Source organism: Oratosquilla oratoria, chromosome 9, assembly GCF_046742065.1.
Source record: "Oratosquilla oratoria isolate Oo_2021 chromosome 9, ASM4674206v1, whole genome shotgun sequence".
Lineage (NCBI taxonomy): Eukaryota > Metazoa > Arthropoda > Malacostraca > Stomatopoda > Squillidae > Oratosquilla > Oratosquilla oratoria.
The window spans coordinates 67,639,488-67,653,846 of NC_134785.1; the positions used below are offsets into that span (position 1 = coordinate 67,639,488).

A 14,359-nucleotide genomic window follows, 5' to 3' on the forward strand; every position below is an offset into this window, starting at 1 on the left:
TTGCAATTGTTAGTGTGGGCATTGTACAATGTGTTTAGTGTTGCAACTAGGTCAGTTTGATTCTGTGGCTAGACCTAATCTATGTTGATACTGTTTTAATTAATGCTAGATCCCTGAATACAAATGTGCCATTGTGGTTCTTACTTCTCTTAGGGCTGATGTCTGGGGGTTCTTGTTGGAGTTTAGTGGTCTTTTTGAAGAGCATGTTTGGTGATCTTGGTGTAAATGTATTTTTGTGTGGATGAATTGTGTGGCACTGGTTGTTGTACATGTTGGAGTAGTATGCTGTTGTTCAGCTGGTAATGCCTATGTAATATGATGAGATGTTTGGAGTCGAGTGCTCATACAAAATTGGTTTGGCTCCAGATACCAATCAGGAGTCGAACCAGTTTTATGTTCATGCTTTAGTGCTCAAATGAAAAATTCCATCAACATAGTAATATAAATTTATTATAACAATAATCTAATTTCTTTGTTTTTTCTTATTTGGCATAAACTTCTTGCCAGGATTTTTGGACTGGAAAGCTTCCTTGCGCTCCTGGAAAGATGGTCCATGTCGATACTTCTTCACTGAACGCCGATCTGTCCGTGTCAATTCCTTGTCAAAGGATGAATTACCCTTCTTTCGTTTGGTTGCTTGTGCTGTGGACAGTATAGAATAGATTAAAGATTTTTTTAAATATTATTATGGTAATTAGTTTTTATTCTTGTTGTGATACATAAATTGTTAAGCACAAAATTACAGAAATTACTGGTTGAAATTGGTAGGAGGGAAGCAGTTGCTAGGTATTGGCTCTCTATGTGTGCAATGGTGTAAGAAATACAGGTGAAGATGACAGAGAGATATCTTGGGCATAGTCCAGAGATCAAGTGTCAGCCCCTTAGGCCAGCACCTCTTGATGTAGGTGAGGGGATTGACAGGTTTTGAAAATGGGCAGCTATCCTGTCCATCTTGCAGAACCACTATAAGTAGGTACCTGTCACTGGTCCCAGCTGAAGCATGGAATCTACTTAGCACAATCCATAAAAAAAGGAGAGTTAAAAGTTCAGAGTCCTGTAGAATGTGGTGGTTGAATAGGGACTGGTTGTGGCACAGGGAGCTAAGAAAATAAGTAATAGGAGAGGAAAATAATAGGGATGTAGGAAGGGATGAGGTGCAAGGAGTGTTGAAAATGGTAAAGAGATAGTAAGGCACCTGGGTTGGATGGGAGTCATGCAGAGTTTCTGAAAAAGGGAGGTGCAGTTATAGTGGGTTAACTGATGAGGTTGTTTAATGTGTGTCTCTGGGAGGGGAAGACTGAAAGAGTGCCTATATGGTTTTGCTTTACAGAGGAATGGGGGACATGTGAATGTGGTGGTTTTGGGGAGATAAATTTCATGAGTGTGGTTGGAGAGGAATGTGGCAAGGAGTTGAGAGAATTAGGAGAGGAACAGAGGGAATAACTGGTGAAGAGCACTGTGGGTTTAGGAAAGGTGGAGGGTGCTTGGATCATATTTTAGTGGTAAAGCATATTTACGAGAAGTTTTCAGCAAAAGGAAAGGATGTTCTTTGGACCTTTATGGGTTTGGAGACTCATGACATGGTAGACAGGAAGGCAATGTGGGAGGTATTATAGATATATGGGATTGGGTGAAAGCTGTTGAAGATAGTCAAGCATTTTTACAAAAGTAGAGCTTGTGTTAGGATTGGGAATGGAGAGAGTGAGTAGTTTGAGGTGAAGGTGGGGCTGCTTCAGGACTGTCATGTCACCATAGATGTTCAATGTGTACATGGATGGGGTGGTATAGGAGATAAATGCAAGGGTGATAAGAAGAGGACTGGAAATGATTAGAGATAGTGGACAGAAGTGGGAGGTGAACCAGTTGTTGTTTGCAGAAGGCAATGCTCTTCTGGCAGGGTCAGAGGGATTAAAGCAGTTAGTGATGGAGTTTGGGAAGGTATATGATGAGAGGAAAATGAGAGTAAATGTCTTGTTGCATTGCTTTTGACCTGGGCAATAGGGAGGTGGTAGGGATGATCCTTTATCCACCAGAAGCTGAGAAGGAAATAATGGGTAGTGAATGAGAGTGAAATGGGTGGGAGTGGGTGCATACCTTGGCTGGCTACCTCCCTTGTACAGGGTAAGAGGCCCTTGGTATACAAATAGATTTGAAATAGAAGGTTAAGTTCATAAAGATCTTGGGCCCTGTCTGGAAACAGAGTGTCACTTGATGGAGGTGTAGGGATTGACAGATTTTAAATTTCTGCTGTCCATCTTGCAGAACTTCCACAAGCAGGTTCCCTTCATTGGTTCCCTGATCATGAGAATGGAATGTATGGTAAAGAAGTATTGGAATGTAGACACGTACCTGCCGATTCTTCTACATTAGTTGGTGTCTTCCCAAAGGCTGAAAGTTTCTTCAGCTTCTTTGCTTTTTTAGCCTGACGATGCATGTAATCCATCTCACGACTTATCCTCCTGTCTTCCTCAGTTTCCTCAAGTTTTGATTTCTTCTTTTTCATTTTGTTCTTTGATAATTTTTTGTCCTCTACCCCTTTCTCTTTTTCTGTATGAAAAATGGACAAATTAGTTCTGACATAATATGAGACTTGAGCTAATGGTTAACATAGAAAATGAAACAGGTAGAAAGTTAAGTACTTTCTGGATCTGATACACAACTGTTGGAAGAGATAGGCCATATAGTGAGGGGAGGAGAGAACATATCTGGTCTTTTCACCCTCAGTCAGTTCACTCTCAACTTTAGATGATTTACCCCACGGATTGGATGTTTCGCCCCATTGAAATAAAACAGCCTATTGATGCAGCAGTTGCCTTAAATTATGTTTAAAATTTTTATGAATAAATACAGCAGGTTTCAATGAGTTTGGTAGAGGGATTCTGATGTGTGCCAATAATTTAGAGCCAAGCTATATTTTTTATATTGACAGCTCCTTACGGATTTTTTTTGCTTTATCATTTTGTTATAAAACAAAAATATTATGTAAGGAAATATACAATACATACTCATCAATAATACTATAAAAAGCAAGAACTAACAACCTAGAATCAGACAACAGAAAGCATTTCAATATGAAAAGTACAAGATGTAAAATGTGTAACAGAGAAGAAAAGTTCTGCCACTTTATTTTATGATGCACATGCTACCAGGAGCTATGCAACGTAAATCGCATTCATTATCCCTCCAATCATTTTTGCTTCACATAAAATCCCTCAACCATTATCCCTCCTATTGTTTTCCTTCCAACAACCATTTTCTCTCTATTGATAATATGTGATAAAGTTTAAGAAACAGAGATCTAAACAAGGTTTGGAAATGGAGTCAGAAGTGGGAAGTGGACTTCAACATTAAGAAATGTAGCATAATGGAATTTGGAAAAAGTAAAAAAAGAATATGAGGACTATATACAATTGGAACTACAGCGGTAAAGAAAGTGGGATCTGAAAAAGACCTGGGAGTAATTATCTCAAACGACATGTCCTCTGATAAACAAATAAACAAAATTGTCAGAGAATCCTATAACTTACTAAGATCAATAAAAGTGGCATTTACCTATTTGGATGAAGAAATGATTAGAAAAATATTAGTCACATTAATAAGGCCTAGACTGGAGTATGCTGCAACATTATGGTCACCCAGTACCAAAAAGAATATAAAGAAAATAAAAAGAATACAAAGAGCAACCACAAAAATGGCCCTAGCACTTTCAAACTTGTCATATGAAGAGAGACTGGATAAATTGAAATTACCGACTTTGGAACAAAGAAGAGAAAGAGAGGCGACCTACTGACCATCTATAAAATCATGAAAGGCATGGAAATACTTGATAGAGAAGACTTACTAAATTGGGACAATAGAAACACAAGAGGGCAAGGAAAGAAACTCGAAAAGGATAGTTATAGAAGAGATCTGAAGAAAAACAGTTTTCCACACAGAGTGGTGGACATTTGGAACAAACTGGAAAAACAATAGTATGTGCAAAAACCATACACGAATTTAAGAGCAAACTACACATTGTGAGATACATAGGCGGGACACCACGAGCTTAGCTCCCCTTCCCGTAAGATACAACTAGGGAAATATATATATATATATATATATATATATATATATATATATATATATATATATATATATATATACATATATATACATATATATATATTTGTGGTATAGGTTGGAATATGTGTTTGTTAAATCATAAGGTAACAGCATCAAATATTATATTCTGAATGATATATTACTGTTATTCACTGTCAGCGTCCTCATATGCTAAGGGTTAACTACTTTAAAATTTAAAGTTAGAATAATCAAACTCTATAAAATCCCAAAATAACTCACTCTTGGCAGCTTCCCGTTCCTCCTTGGTTTGGAACCAAGTCCTTTTCATTGGCGGAGGTCCACCACTAATTTTTTTCTCCATTGAGGAAACCTGATTTTCCATAGCCATAAGTTCCTTTTCTTCTTTTTCTTCTTTGAGAACTTTGGCAATGAGAGGCTCTGCTTTCTCAATTTTAGCCTTATACTTGGCCAGGATGTCTGCAGACAGGAAATGGTAAAAGTAAAATTGGTATATAAATTTTTTCAAATTAAATCTAAGCTACTTTTCCAATGCAATTAGAACACATAGTACTGTCATCCTCAAATAAGATACAAGACATTTTGTCTATATGACAACCATCCTACTAATTTCCATAGGATGGGGAAGTAAGTCATGGTCACTAGCACAGCTTTCCAATGATGTACTTTATATATCTTCAGTCTTTGTGTTTATTTTTTGCCTTTTCAAAAAATGCACTGAATCTGACCATTTACATTGCTCCTTACATGTGCTCTTTACATTTAGTTGCATATCAATTCTACTACTATAGTAATACATTACACTCACATATCAATCAGCTTTTTATATCTATGTGACAGTGTTTCTCTGGATTCATGTATTAAACATATATATATGTTTGATTTTCTTATCAAATATGATTATATCATGCTAGAACATACCTTGGTTAACAACCCGCTCAAAAACTGCAGCCTTTGATTTCTTCTTAATTTCCTTCAACATTTTGTACTCTAGTTCTGCAGAAATACTGATGGAACGTCCACATCTCCCAGCACGAGCTGTGCGTCCTACACGATGTACATAATGTTGATATGTATTGGGCATACTGAAGTTGATCACCTGAAGTAAAATAATTAAGGTATAATAAGACCTGCATTACTTCTGGCCCAGGCAGTAGACAGGAGACAGGGATGATGATCTATGAAGAGCTAAGTTGAAAGGGAAACAAATAGGTGATGGACAGGAGTGGGAAAAGTAGGGGGTAGGTGTATGCCTTGGCTTACCTTCCTTATAAGGGGTTTGGATCCTGTGGTATATAGATAAAGATACTCTATTATATTGTACTGGCTATGAGGACTGCAGTCCCATCAGTGCTTTCACTATGCCTCTCCAGACTGGCCGGTCTTCAGCCATTTCTCTCCAGTCTTGCATACACACATACATATACCAACAGCTTTTTCCTCCTTACAAGGGAGGTAGCCAAAGTCAAAAGGCATAATTCCACTCCCCTAGTAAGGGGGAAAAAGTCTTTGGTACGTGTACATATGTGTGTAGTAGAGTGTGTGTTAGGATTAAAAATGGAGGGAGTGGTTTGAGGTAAAGGTGGGACTTTGTCAAGGAGGTGTTGTGTCACCCTGGATGGATGGGGTGGTGCAAGAGGTGCAAGGGTAGTAGGTCAGGGATTGGAGATGGTTAAAGAAAATTGAAAAAAAGTGGGAGATAAGCCAGTTGTAGCAAGATCAGAGGAGGGACTGAGGAAGTTAGTGACAGTTTGGGAAGGTGTGTGAAAGAACGAAATTGACGATAAATCTGGGTAAAAGTAAGGTGATGAGATGTACAAGGGGAGAAAGTGGTAGCAGAGTGGGTGTGAATGTGGTCGGAAAGGGAGGAGTGGAGGTGGAGATAGAATACAGATTGAAAGAAGTGAGTAAATGCCTTGGGGGATTAAAAAGTGTAATGAGAAATAGACACTTGGGAATGGATACTACAAGGAGATTGTATGAAAGAGTGATTGTGCCAAAAGCAATGTATGGGGCAGAAACATGGAACATAAAAGAGGAGTTTGAATGTGTTTGAGATGAGGTCCCTGAGAAGTATGATAGGGGTTATTAGGCTGAATAGAGTGAGAAATGTGGCAGTGGGGAGAACGGGTGGAAAGGGAGTTGGGAGGTAGGGTTGATGAAATAGTATTGGGATGGTTTGGACACATGGAACATGGAAAGAATGAGTAAAGAAAGACCAATAAAAGAGGTGTGGAAGGCAGAGGTGGAAGGAGTGAACATGAAGAGTCGACTTAGGATGAGATGGATAGATGGGGTAAAAGGGACATTGGGAAAGTTGGGAAAGAGGGGAATGTCTGTTGAGGAAGGACAGGAGAGGACAGAAGATGGGGGTGAATGGAGAAGGGTTGTGTGTGGATGATGCTGTGATGCATGAGGTGGAGTGGGTGGGGGATGGGTGGTGAGGGAGTATGTGTGGGAAATAACTTGACACAGCCCGAAGGGATTTCTCCCTGTCTTCTCCTTTTCTGCATAAGGGGACGGAGAGAAGGAGTCACTGATTTAATGAAATGGCCTTGCTGTGGATGTGCTGTGTCTTGCGACACTACTTCTGACACAGGGCAGTGGGCTAGATACAGGGATGACCCATTACCCAGGACGTGCTAAGACAAAAGGGAGGGAAGAGGGTGGGTGGGAGTGGAGTATGTCAGGGATGGAATTAGTGGGAGTGGGTTTATGCCTTTGTTTTGGCTACTTCCCTTATACAGGGAAAAAGCCTTTGGTATATGTATGTACTAACAATCGAAGTATTTAAAAAAAAATTATGCATATAGTCATAAGGGGAAAAGCCTTTGGTATATGTATGTACTAACAATCGAAGTATTTAAAAAAATTTATGCATATGGTCAGAGATTTAAATGACTTTGACAGCTGAGTGCAGAGCATGTGGTCTCCAACATAAAAAAATTATATGTATGTATATATATATATATATATGATGTTGTGATTGCATGAGGTGGAATGGGCGGGTGGATGGGGGGTGAGGTAGTATGTGTGAGCAAAATTTGACGCAGCCCGAAGGGATTTCTTCCCGTCCTCTCATTTTATGCAATGGGGGGACGGAGAGGGGGGCACCGATTTAATGAAGAGGCCTTGCTGTGAATGTGCTGTGTCTTGCGATACTGCTTCTTACCCAGGGCAGTGGACAAGGTGCAGGGATGACCCGTCATCCAGGAGGTGCTAAGATAAGAGGGAGGGTGGAGGGGGGTGGAGGGGAGTGGAGTGCATTCAGGGATGGAATGGGTGGGAATGATTTTATGCCTTTTTTTCGGCTACCTCCCTTGTAAGGGGGAAAAACCTTGGTATATGTATGTATGTATGTATATATATATGTATATATATTTATATACAAATGTATATATATATATACATATATATATATATGTAGATATATATATATATGTAAATATATATATATATATGCATATATATATATACACACACACACATATATATATATATATATATAATTGTTTTTTTAACAAGAGCTTTACTTGTCAAATACCAGTTTGGTCATTAAATTTGTTTATAGATGAGGTGGAACTGTGGCAGACTTTCAAGCAAAGTTACTAGTTTCAAGGATGAAATTAACCCAGTCAGCAGAGCCTCAAATAATGACAAATAACGTGCTCAATTAAATTGTTTGACTCACAGTTTTGACTCCTTTGATGTCCAGTCCTCTGGCAGCTACATCTGTTGCCAAAAGAACATCAATCTCCTCATCCTTGAACTTTTTTAGTGCATCTAAACGCTGTATCTGATTCAGATTGCCATGGAGTTCTCCCACTCTTACCCCAAGCAGCCCAAGCAGCACATGTAAACGATGAGTCTGCACCTGTAAGTACATAAAGTTGGGCTTAAGTATAGCAATCTGTTGTCCTGGTCCTCTTTTATTTCTCTTGCAGAAGAGCCCCAATCCAATGAACCCATAGGATACTGGTTTAAGTCATTCACTGATTCAGCCCACAGATCACTCAGTGATAGTGTCCGAACCAGGGGGTGGGCTGACAACCCCCCTCAATTCTGTTCTTTCATTACCTAATTGCAGAGGTCAAGAAACCTGCCTTGTATATACTGGTATGTGGTAGAAAGCAGTAATACAGTGGTAGATTTTTCTAAAGCATTTAATTAAACACTTCAGTGAGAATAATTGGAAAGGTATTCAACACATTATTGAGGGTAAATATTTAAAAATGTATACTTTAAATATTTTAAAATGTACACTTTTGCCCAATATTTTGAAAGAAACAAAATTAAGTGGGAAGTGGACAAGGTGCAGGGATGACCCGTCATCCAGGAGGTGCTCAGATAAGAGGAAGGGTGGAGGGGTGTGGAGTGTATTCAGGGATGGAATGGGTGGAAATGATTTTATGCCTTTCCCTTTTTGGCTACCTCCCTTGTAAGGGGGAAAAAGCCTTGGTATATGTATGTATGTCTTTATCCTGCGGAGTACGTCTGTTTAAAAGCGTCACCTGTACTTATTAAATTCAGGTTAGCCCCCTCAAAGCATCTATATTTACAAAATTTACGTAAGCAGCCCCCCAAGCATCATCTACATTTACGAAAATCTGGTTACCCCCAACCTCCAAACTTTGATCCTGGTGCTGCTGCTCAGTGAAGACTTTCTGAAGCTGTCAGGAATGGGTGAGTGCAAGATAGTAGGATAATGTGCATCAGGTCTTCTGTGTAGTCACTGCATCTTGGATGTGTGGTGTATATTGTCAAGTCAATTGTGTGCTAACTGTTTTTGTGCAAGATGATGACCTAAACATAGGTACCCTAGTACTTCTCTTGCATATCTTCTTTTCTTTTTCTTTCTCTCTTTTTTTTCCTCTTGGGTTGATGTCTGTGGTTGTTGAGTAAAGTAAAGAACTTGGTAGTCTAATTGGGTGTATATGTTTGGTGATTTGTATGTGAATGAGCTTTTTGGATGGATGTGTCATGGAGTATTGAGGATAGGCTGTTGTAGCTGTTCAACTGGTATGCTGCTGAGTTGCTTTGTAACATTGTGTGGGATACACTCATATAATACATGTTGAGCAATTGGGTTTGAGGTCTCTAGCATAGAACTCTGTGCCTAGAATTTTTATGTACTACTCTATGGGAAGGGTTTAGGTTTCAAGACTATATCTTCTATTGGTGTCTTTTACTGATACAGCCAGTTATCATTCTTAAAAAAATAACATTCAACACTGCTTTAAATTAAATGCACTTGCCCAACTAACCAATATTCTAATGGGAAAAAAAAATTATGTTGAATATGCAATTTATATATTTCAATATACAGTATACATTAATACTTAATTACCTTGGTCTGTACAAACACCATGCAGTGGTCATGGAAGGTACGATAAACTAAGTATGCCAGTACTGCCTCTCGGTCATCTTCTTTGCCTTTCCTGAGGCGCACAAACTCTTGCCGCAAATTTTGAGCAACATCAGTATTGTTGTTGACAAATACCTTAAAAGAAAAAGAAAAATATATATATATATATACATATTTATACACATAAGCCCATATACCAAAAGCTTTTTTCCTCTTACAAGGGAGGTAGCCAAAAAAACAAAGGCATAAAATCCACTCCCACCCATTTCATCCCCACATACTCCACTCCCACTCACCCCCTCCTTCCCTCCCTCCCTCTTATCTTGGCTCCTCCTGGATGATGGGTCATTCCAGCATCTCGCCCACTTCCCCAGGTCAGAAGCAGTGTCACAAGATACAGCACATCCACAACAAGGCACACACATACAAATATGAGAATAATTAGTATTAACCTCTTCCATACCGTAACGCCTACGTAGGCGTCATGAGGAGCAAGTGGGTACATGAGGATGCTGACGTCAGCGTCTTGATTATATTTACTGTAGTCGTACCTGCATGACCTCCATACTCTGTAAACTGGCTTCATCATATTTTCTATGGTTATCAAAATTCACGGGTGAAAGAGAACGAGCGATAGAGCAGTGACTTTATTTTTTATAATGCGAGTATTATGACGCAACATCGCACGTCTGGCAGCTAATGCTGCCAGACGTGCGAGGTGGCCCATATTGAAGGGGTTAACTGAGAACACATCATGACCACCATGTGAATAGTAATCTAATAGTGAAACAATAATTGTTGCCTTGAGTTTCACTGGCTGGAGGCCCACAGCCCTTCAGTGGTTGGCAATAGTCCTTTGGTCTTCCCACATATCACTCTGAGAAAATTTGGACTGTTGTCTATGTTGTGTTACAATGGGACTTTCATCACTAGCTTATAGTGGTATAAATGGGCAAGGAGTCACTGGTTGTCAGTTCTCTTTACGAAGCTGGAGGAAACAGAGTTGTAGTTGATGGAGATATTTTCATTCTAGTCCTGAGATGAAGTGCCAGCCTCTCATGGGAGTACCTCCAGATGGAGGTGAAAGAGTTGACATATTTTGAAGAGAACTGGGAGATAACTCTCTCTGCAATCCATTTTGCAGGACCCCCACTAGCAAATGACTATCATTAGCCCCTTTGATAGTGCAGAATTATAAGAATCAATGATAGGTATTTGCATGAAGTGATCCCATAGAATAGATATCATGAGGATCCATCTCAGGTAACTGTCCACAGCCATCAGTTAAGCCCTTAGTCACAGCGATGAGATTTTGTGTTACTGTCTGGAGGTAGTGGTGAGTATAGGGGAGTGTAGTGTAAGGTGTTTAGTGTATTACATTTGGTGGTAGTCTCTTGCTCAGCCAATTTAAACAGGTATTGCCTTAATATAGGGTGGTGATCTACATATAGGCATGCCATTCCAATTCTTGTCTTGTGAGTGATTTCTCAAGTGGGCTGATTTCTGGGGGACTTTACATAAGAATGTCCATACCATCCAAGCATTCTTTGATCAACCCTATCCACCAACTTGCTCTCCAATTCATTTCCAAATTTTTCACTTCATCCATCCTTGTAACCCTTACTACACTTCTTAAACACTTCATTTCAAACAACTCTTACTTTCTCCTCCCTTAAAATTCCAAGTGTCATGGGCACAATCACTACAAGAATGGAGATGCCTTTTAATGAAATATCTATCATCTTTATAAAACCAAACAACTCACCCATGACCTCTTCCCTCATACATTCACCTACCTTCTTTTATTATCCATTTGGATTGTTGAACTCTATTTTCTTTTATTCACTAACCTTGACAGGGTTTTTCAAAGAAACTGCAGCCAAATCTTGTACTTCGTCACTCATTGTTGCAGAAAAGAGCATTGTTTGTCTAGTGGCAGCACATTGTTTAATGATTTCTTTCATTTGCTCAGCAAAATATTCATCCAGCATCCTGTCTGCTTCGTCAAGCACCAATATCTGAAGAAAAAACAAATAAATAAAGGTAAATAAATAAACAAATTAATATATAAATGAGACAGAATCCAAGCTGACTACTTGACAATTCACACAATCCAGAAAGCAGGTATAGTTTAGATAACATTTTTTGGGGGGAAAAACTGAGCACGAGAGGTACTGACTGGAGCAATTTGACAGGCCAAATGAAATCATTACTCCCTTCCCTATGCTGAGATGGGATGGGCAATTATCAGGTTTGGATATGTGTGGGGTGGGTGTATGCTTTGACTCAACCACCACATGGGAAAAAAAGCCCTTTTGAAAAGTATACAAGTCTAGTGTATATCCTTAAATCTACTTATATACCTAAAGGGACACATAGACTTAACAAGAGAAGCTAAAATGAGAGAGGAGCAATGGGTGGTGGATGGGAGAGGGATAGGTGGGAGTGGCATGGGTGGGAGTGGTTGCATGCCTTGGCTAGCTACCTCTCTTAGGGGGAAAAAGCCCTCGGTTTATAGTTAATATACCAAAAGACTTTCCCCTCTTTATAAGAGAGGTAACCATCCAAGGTTATGCATCCACCCTCCACATCAGTACTTAAAAGACAAAGAATCACACCTCAATGCTCTCCAGGCTGAAATTGGGTGTATTCTGCAGATGATCAATAAGTCGTCCTGGGGTGGCTATAACAATGTCCGGATTCTTCCGGAGAAATGCTTCTTGAGTACGAAGATCTAACCCACCAACAGAGAGAGCAATATCCAGATTGATATACTGGGCCAGCTGCTTAGAAACTTGATACACCTGTTGGTCAATAAGATTATTTTCACTTCAAGTATAGGGAGTTACACAATATCTTACATATATTGATGTGCAAAATTGTGCAAATCAACAGTAAGATTTAAATAGTGATTGTAAAATAAGTATCTTTAGTATGACACATGTAATTCTTATAATAGAAATAACATTAAAAACCTAAGCAAGTGCCAAGAGTTGATTGCCCTCAGCCCCCCTTCCAAAACCCCATATAATTTTTTATATATTTCAACCTGTATTTTGTGGATCTAGAGAAAACTAATCATAAGAGTTGATTGGTGTAGGGTATGAGAGACCATGAGATTGTATGGAGTGTGGGGAACTAATTCAGAAGCAGGGCTGTGTCATGTCACCATGGCTATTCAATGTGTAGATGGATGGGTTGGTACAGGAGGTAGATGAAAGGCTGATGTGTTAAGGATTGAAGATACATACATACATACATACATATACCAAGGCTTTTTCCCCCTTACAAGGGAGGTAGCCAAAAAGGAAAAGGCATAAAATCATTCCCACCCATTCCATCCCTGAATACACTCCACACCCCTCCACCCTCCCTCTCATCTTAGCACCTCCTGGATGACGGGTCATCCCTGCACCCTGTCCACTGCCCTGGGTCAGAAGCAGTGTTGCAAGACACAGCACATCCACAGCAAGGCCACTTCATTAAATCAGTGGCCCCCCCCTCTCCATCCCCCCATGCATTAAGGAGATGACGGTGAGAAATCCCTTCGGGCTGCATCAAAATATGCTCACACATACTACCTCACCCCCCCATCCCCCCGCCCATTCCACCTCATGCATCACATCATCATCCATATACAACCATTCTCCATTCACCCCTGTCTTCTGTCCTCTCCCATCCTTCCTCAACAGACATTCCCCTCTTCCCCAAAGCCCCCTTCACCCCATCCATCCACCTCATCCTAGGACGCCCCTTCATGTTCACTCCCTCCACATCTGCCTTCCATACCTCTTTTACTAATCTTTCTTCACCCATTCTTTCCATGTATCCAAACCATCCTAATACTCTTTCATCAACCCTATCTCCCAACCCATTTTCCACCCCTGTTCTCCTCCTCACCTCCTCATTTCTCACTCTATCTAGCCTTGTAACCACCATCATACTTCTCAGAACCTCATCTCAAACACATTCAAACTCCTTCTCTCTTCCTCTCTTATGTTCCATGTTTCTGCCCCATACAGTGCTGTTGGCACAATCACTCCTTCATATAGTCTCCTCTTAGCATCCATTCCCAAATGTCTATTTCTCATTACACTTTTTAATCCACCAAGGCATTTACTCGCTTCTCTCAATCTACATTCTACCTCCACCTTCACTCCACCTTTTCCTGCCACATTTGCACCCAAGTATCTAAAACTATCCACTTCCTCCAGTCGCTCTCCCTTAATGCTCACTTCCAGACTACTGCCACTTTCATCCCTTGTACATCTCATCACCTTACTTTTACCCACATTTATCTTCAGCTTTCTTCTATCACACACTCTTCCAAACTCTGTCACCAATTTCCTCAATCCCTCCTCCAATCCTGCCACAAGCACAGTGTCGTCCGCAAACAAAAGCTACCTCACCTCCCACTTTTCTCCATTTTCATTAATCATCTCCAATCCCTGACCCACTACCCTTGCATTCACCTCTCGCACTACCCCATCCATGTATAAGTGGAACAGCCAGGGCGACGTAACGCATCCTTGACGAAGTCCCACCTTTACCTCGAACCACTCACTCTCTCCATTTCTAATCCTGACACAAGCTCTACTACTCTCATAAAAACTCTTGACAGCTCCCAGAAGCTTTCCTCCTATCCCGTATATCTGCATAACCTCCCACAGTGCCTTACTGTCTATCCTGTCATTAGCCTTTTCCAGGTCCATAAAGGCCCAAAAAACATCCTTCCCCTTTCCTATAGCTTTCTCACATATCTGTCTTACCACAAAAATCTGATCTACACAACCTCTACCCATCCTAAATCCACACTGTTCCTCATCAATTACTCCCTCTGTTCCTCTCCTAATCCTCTCAATCAAGATCCTCCCATAAGCCTTCCCAACTACACTTAACAAGCTAATCCCTCTG

General features: G+C 40.2%; 1 protein-coding gene across 1 annotated transcript in view; it reads right to left on the reverse strand.

Moving 5' to 3' along the window:
- Positions 1-430: 430 nt before the first annotated feature.
- Rs1 (Dead-box helicase Rs1) overlaps positions 431-14,359 on the reverse strand; it is a 28,811-nt gene continuing 14,882 nt past the window's right edge. The window contains exons 7-14 of the mRNA XM_076190726.1: positions 12,064-12,249; positions 11,296-11,463; positions 9,428-9,580; positions 7,772-7,954; positions 5,002-5,179; positions 4,342-4,539; positions 2,350-2,547; positions 431-642 (exon numbers count right to left, since the gene is read on the reverse strand). Of these exons, the coding sequence (XP_076046841.1) occupies positions 464-642; positions 2,350-2,547; positions 4,342-4,539; positions 5,002-5,179; positions 7,772-7,954; positions 9,428-9,580; positions 11,296-11,463; positions 12,064-12,249 (1,443 nt within the window). The 3' untranslated portion in view covers positions 431-463. The remainder of the gene's footprint in view (positions 643-2,349; positions 2,548-4,341; positions 4,540-5,001; positions 5,180-7,771; positions 7,955-9,427; positions 9,581-11,295; positions 11,464-12,063; positions 12,250-14,359) is intronic.